At 41.7% G+C, this 5,616-nt stretch overlaps 1 protein-coding gene across 1 annotated transcript in view; it reads left to right on the top strand.

The window, feature by feature from the left end:
- TM6SF1 (transmembrane 6 superfamily member 1) overlaps positions 1-5,616 on the top strand; it is a gene marked incomplete at its 5' end in the record, with an annotated part of 16,695 nt that overhangs the window by 9,812 nt on the left and 1,267 nt on the right. The window contains one exon of the mRNA XM_009076012.1: positions 1,019-1,138. Within this exon, the coding sequence (XP_009074260.1) occupies positions 1,019-1,138 (120 nt within the window). The remainder of the gene's footprint in view (positions 1-1,018; positions 1,139-5,616) is intronic.

The following is a 5,616-nucleotide window of genomic DNA, read 5'->3' as shown; positions in this document are numbered from 1 at the left end:
CTGCCGGCTCTACATTCAGCTGCAAGAGCCCTATATAAAAGATCCTGCTGCCTATCCCAAGCTTCAGGTAAAGCATTGACCATGGAGCATAGTGTTAAGGAGTGATTTGTTAACTGGTGCAAAGATGAAGCCATGGGTTTCACAGATGACAAGATCACTAAGGGAAGTACTGTTCATGGCAAGTTAAAGTTATTTCATATTTTCTGGTGCAGCCATTATAGGATACCAACTCGTCATTGTGATAAACTTAACCTGGATTCAAATTGACTACATACAGTTACACATCCTAAATACTTGAGGTTCTTTTAATACAGTCCTTGAAACAGATGAGCATGCTTTTTATGTTCATTCCCCTTCTTTAGAAAGGCAAAGTAGACTTTCAGTCTAGAATAATGGAGCAAGAAAGGGTGTAGTAGGACTGCGTTCCTTAAGCTCACATTACTCTTCTGTCCCTGATGACACAGTCCTATGCAAAAAGCATTGCTGATGAGGGAATATTGTGTTGAGTTTTGTAATATTTGAGGTTGCCATTCTTTTGCAAGCCTGGCTGCTGTGAGGGGACAGGGCCTGAAGGCATCAGAGGATGCAGGATTGAGGCAATGAGCAGAAACGAAGTATCTGCTGGACCAGTTCTTTCTGGGAAAGGGGTGGCTTGGGTGTATCTCATACCTCCCAACTGAGAGGGCAACAGAGCCTGAGAAGTGGACACCTGTGTTGTGTTGGACAAGGAGTTAGGTCAAGCTATGCTTATTGGCATGGTCTCAAAATGGCAAGGGGTAGGAAAGAGACCAGAAGCCATCAATATTAGGGGAGGCCTTAGGGTAGCTGGATCCAGGCAATAGTATCCAGGTGTGAAATTCTTTCTCAAAGAAAGGTAGAGCTGCAAAAAAGTCCTAGGAATCAATGCTGCCAGGGGTGTAGTTTTGAATAGTCTCAACTCCTTGGTAAGCAGCTGCCTAATTTTGAAATGCATCTCCCTCACACTGCAAAGCAACTAATGTTTCTGTTTGCAATGCAGATGCTGGCATACATGTTCTACTCTGTGCCATACTATGTGATTGCTCTGTATGGTCTACTGGTGCCTGGTTGTTCCTGGATGCCTGATTTAACCCTTATACACGCTGGAGGAACAGCTCAGGTATTTCTTTGCAAAATGTTCACTTTTGAATTGCAAGTCAATAAGTAGAGACCTATGGAATAATTAAGGGGTGCAGGGTTGATCTTCCCATTCAGGCTTTATGCTGATCTAAGTCAGATCACCTTTTTGTATGTGTAAAAAACCCCTTAATTTAAGAGAGTAGAGAATCAAGCCTGTTACATTTCCCTAATGACTGCATTCTTGCTTTAGCAGACTTCTTCTGCAGAATGTTTTTTATTGGGCTTATTGAAACCTTATTAACCATCATGCACTCTTTAGCTTAGACCATGAAGGAAACCTGTCTTAAAGCTGTGACAATCATGTAAAAAAAACCCCAAACACAACAAAACAGCACAATACATTGTTTCCATAATAAGTGTTGGCCAACTAGGTAGTTTGAAATATATAAGTGGAAAAAAGTGTCTCCTAGTCACACAAAATGTACAGTATCAGTTGATGATGTTGATAAAACACTGGGAACATCCTGGGCCACAAACCACAGTAACACCCAGACATGCTTGTGTTGCCAAAGCAGACCAGTGATCATACTTCCTTAACACATTCTGTTCTGATTCTCTCAAATAAACAACTGTAGTTAATTACTAGCTGGTGCTGATGCTTATGAGAAGACTGAACAAACCCAAACAATTCAACAGGAACTGCTGAATGACTTCTCGTGACATACAGATGACCATTAAACCAGTTGAGACACAAGGACAATTGATTTGTAGTGTATGTAGGAAATGAAATGTGCTCTGAGCATCGAGACAGTGCAGACAATATGCACATAACCCTGCAGCAACAGTCAGAACACAGGGACATGGCAATAAGTGTAATTCGAACACCACTATTAGACAAACACAGACCAACACTTTGTTCCTCAGGCCTGAGATAATCATGGATACAAACTACAATCCACTTCAACTGCCCAGCAGTGATGGTGGAGTGACATTTTATATTTGTGAACAGTTACCACAGAGAACATGACTTTATTTTCTAAACAGTTTATAGAGAGTCTTGAATTATCAAGTCATATCAAAGCAGAATCTGGCAAACATTAGCAAGGAGGTTTAGATGCTCAAAAGGTATCATAAATATTATACAACTCTGTTTGGCCCAAATCTAATCTGAAAACACCCACAAGCTAGCTAAGTAGGCAAGGCAGTGTCAGGAACTTCTCTCTACTGACATTACTCAGGTTTCATGATTTCCCCAGACAATCAGGAAAGAAATCTCTCCTTCAAATACTATTTAGCACAAGAAAAAGTAAACCAAAAGTCAGAGTGTGCTGACTATCACAGCCTTGCAAACTTACCAGAAAGCTCAGCCTCCCAGTCTGGAGGTGATTTTTGTATGTTGGTTTGGTGTTTTGTTGGTTTTTTTTGCTTTTAAATGTTTCCTGTAACAAATGCCTTTTTTTTAATGGCACTTTGTACCTTTTAGATGTGTGATGCACATTTCATTGCTGAAGTGTAAAACCCCTCTGTTGTCCTTTGTAGTTTGGCCTCAGGATGTCAATGTACACAATAGACTAACACTCATAATTTCCCATTTCACTCTTTAAAGCTTGTCCTGGCACCAGCAAAAACTGTGGACTGACACAAACTGATTAAGAGAGCTGTATGTTGCTGCACACTCCCCGTATTTTATCTTGCTACAAAAAAACATTTCTTGACCTTTGGAAGGTTTTTTTTTTTTGTGTAGTTTTTACTTTAATGCACTGCTGGATGAACTTCAGTCATCCTACAGCTGAACATGATTTAATTGATTTGACTTGGGGAACAGTGAGCAGCCTGGGATGTAAATGCATGTGACAATGAACTGAGGATTCTTTCGACATTATTTTTGTGTTTTTTCATTTTGAGGCACAAAACACATTTCCAGGTTTGTCTACTGTTTCCTCGAGTTGAAACATTGTAATTGATAATTAAAACACATGTAGTTACTGAAACATATTTTGCTTCCTATCACAAAGGTCCCATAAAGGTAAATGTGGGCACTGCTCCCTGGGAATGAACACTGCTCCTACAGATGGGGAACGTGGAGATTTTAATTATTTTTATTTCTATCATTATGATGTACTTTTTACAAAAACAAGTCACAAAATACCATGTGATGCATCTAAACTAAGAACCTCTAAAAGTGCCTACTGACCTTTCACACACAGAGACATATTTACTGTTTTTCAGAATTACATATAACTCTCAGCTTGAATTACTCCATTACTAACATTCAGACTCCAGAACCAGTTGTGACCCTTATTAGACTTCCTGAAGCTTCAGGAGGAGCTCTTTAAATTTCACATGAGTAAAGTACTGGGAGATTTGATTATACAGAGGGGTTGGAACATATGAACTTGATGAAATTGGTATTTCCCTGTGCAAGTGAGCCATGTGAGAAGATGAAGAGCCACAGCTTTGCAATCCTAACCATTCTGTCTCACCAGTTCTCTGTAGCCCACTTCTCTGCCCTCTCAAATGTAGAAAGTTTCTCTACTCCCTAAGTGTTTTCCTTAATCCTGCAGCTTTTGGTGGGTAGTTTCTGCAGTCCCTCTTGTCTACAAGAGGCCTCAAACCTAAGGAATGTATTTTTCTAGGTTACTCTCCCTACACTCTATTTGATGGCTTTCCTTAGAATCATGAGACCTCATCCATACCCTTCCAAAGTTACAGTCTTTGCCTGATTTTAGTCAGTCTCAGAGAGAAGGCACAGGGGGAAGAAAGACTCCTAACCTTTTTCCATGCTCTTTTCTGTCCCTAGCTGCAGGGCTTTCTTGTCCGCAGGGTAAGAAATATTTGAAGTATAGCCTATGATTAGGCAACAAGGCAAAAAATACAGTAAAAAATTCAAATCCAAACTACTTCATACAGACAAGAAGCTCAATGAGTAGCAGGCATACACACATTGCAGCTGTCAAGCTGGGCACTGCCACATCCAGCACCAGGAGCTTCCAGCTGCTGTGGGAAGGCCTGAGCAGCAGATTGGCTTGGAGGATAACAGACACACGTAAGGCTACCTTAGAAGGTTACATGCAGCATCTCATTTGGTTGATTTCTCAGCCAAGGTTTAGGGGTTTGTTTGAGCCTCAAAATTCTCCACTTGGAGAGGGTTCAGTAATAGAAAGCACCAAGGAATGGCTTATTCTCTGAGATGCCCCAATCTCAGTGAGGTGACACAACAGACTCGAGGTTTCTCTCACTTAGCACAGCACCAGCCTATTGCACACACAGGCACAGAGCTCTGCAGTGACTCACAGCTCTTGTCTTACTGCTCAAAATTATGGATTTGGTGCAAGTCTGCCTGGTACTTGAAGGAAGAACAGGACTGGGCTACTGGTGAGTGAGAGAGATCTGCTTTTAAGACACACCCCCTGCCCCAAGGGAGAAAAAAAAGCAGCAGCAGGAGCAGTCATGGGAAGGAAACACATGAGATTAAAGACATAACACAATTTACACAGAGGCAAGTCAAATAAATTTTAAAAAAAGTGACTTTAACACACCTAAATATCCTCCCTGGTAATGAAAGGAAGAAGCAATGTGTTTCACAGAAAAACAAGCCTAATAAACAGTAACTTCATTGTATGGTGCATCATTGGCTAGTAAAAACCTTTGTGGGCTACAGACAGGACATGTTACTGCTTTTTGGTTTTACAATGCTCAAAGCTCACTAATGTGCCACAACTCTTGTAAAAGATAAGACCACACAATAAGGCTTAGATATTCAAAGGCATCTTGGAGACTCTGTGAGTTCTGTGTCTCTCATAAGCAGCCCCTTACAGCTCCTTCTGACAAGGTTTACTATGAGCTATTAGGAATTTACTATCAGCTTACTATGATGGATGGCTGGCCATGCCCAGAGACAGGCAGGCCTCACAACCCTCCAGAGAAGTAGGTAGCTTAGCATCTTGTTCAACCCAGAAGAGGCTCTAAAATGCTACCAGGAGGCTCTTAGTGTCTAGGTAAATATCAGACAGACCCAAACATCCTACCTGCTATTTGATGATGGCTGGCAATCTGCATGGGAAACTGCTGCCTTGTGTAACACAAGGGCTTTGCTGCTGAGCACTAATGCTCTGGCTGCCTGGGCTGAGAGGGCTCCCACAGCCAGGAGAGGTAGCAGGGATCTGAGCAAGCCCACCCAGGTGAGAGCAAATGGGCTGCAAGAGACAGACTGAATTAGGAGGCCAATATAAAAAGGCTGCTGAGAGTGTGCCCCTGAACATCTGTTTGCTGTGTAATAGCTATTTACAGAAACATGCTAAGTGGCACTCTGCTGAAGTGTGTTTGTACTTGATTTTGTTGATTACTTCGTTTCCTGGCTCAGGTTTGCTCGATGAGCTCTCCCCATTCAGTGGAGGTGGTTAGAATCACCTGAAAACCAATTTCCTTTCCTGTTTTGATGGATGGGCTCAGCCTAACCTTTTGCTAGGTGGTATATTGAAACAGCTGCACTGTATTTCCCTTTCTACTTTGCTGTGA

This window comes from Acanthisitta chloris, unplaced genomic scaffold (genome assembly GCF_000695815.1).
Source record: "Acanthisitta chloris isolate BGI_N310 unplaced genomic scaffold, ASM69581v1 scaffold42545, whole genome shotgun sequence".
NCBI lineage: Eukaryota > Metazoa > Chordata > Aves > Passeriformes > Acanthisittidae > Acanthisitta > Acanthisitta chloris.
This window is presented reverse-complemented; position numbering and strand designations above follow the sequence as displayed.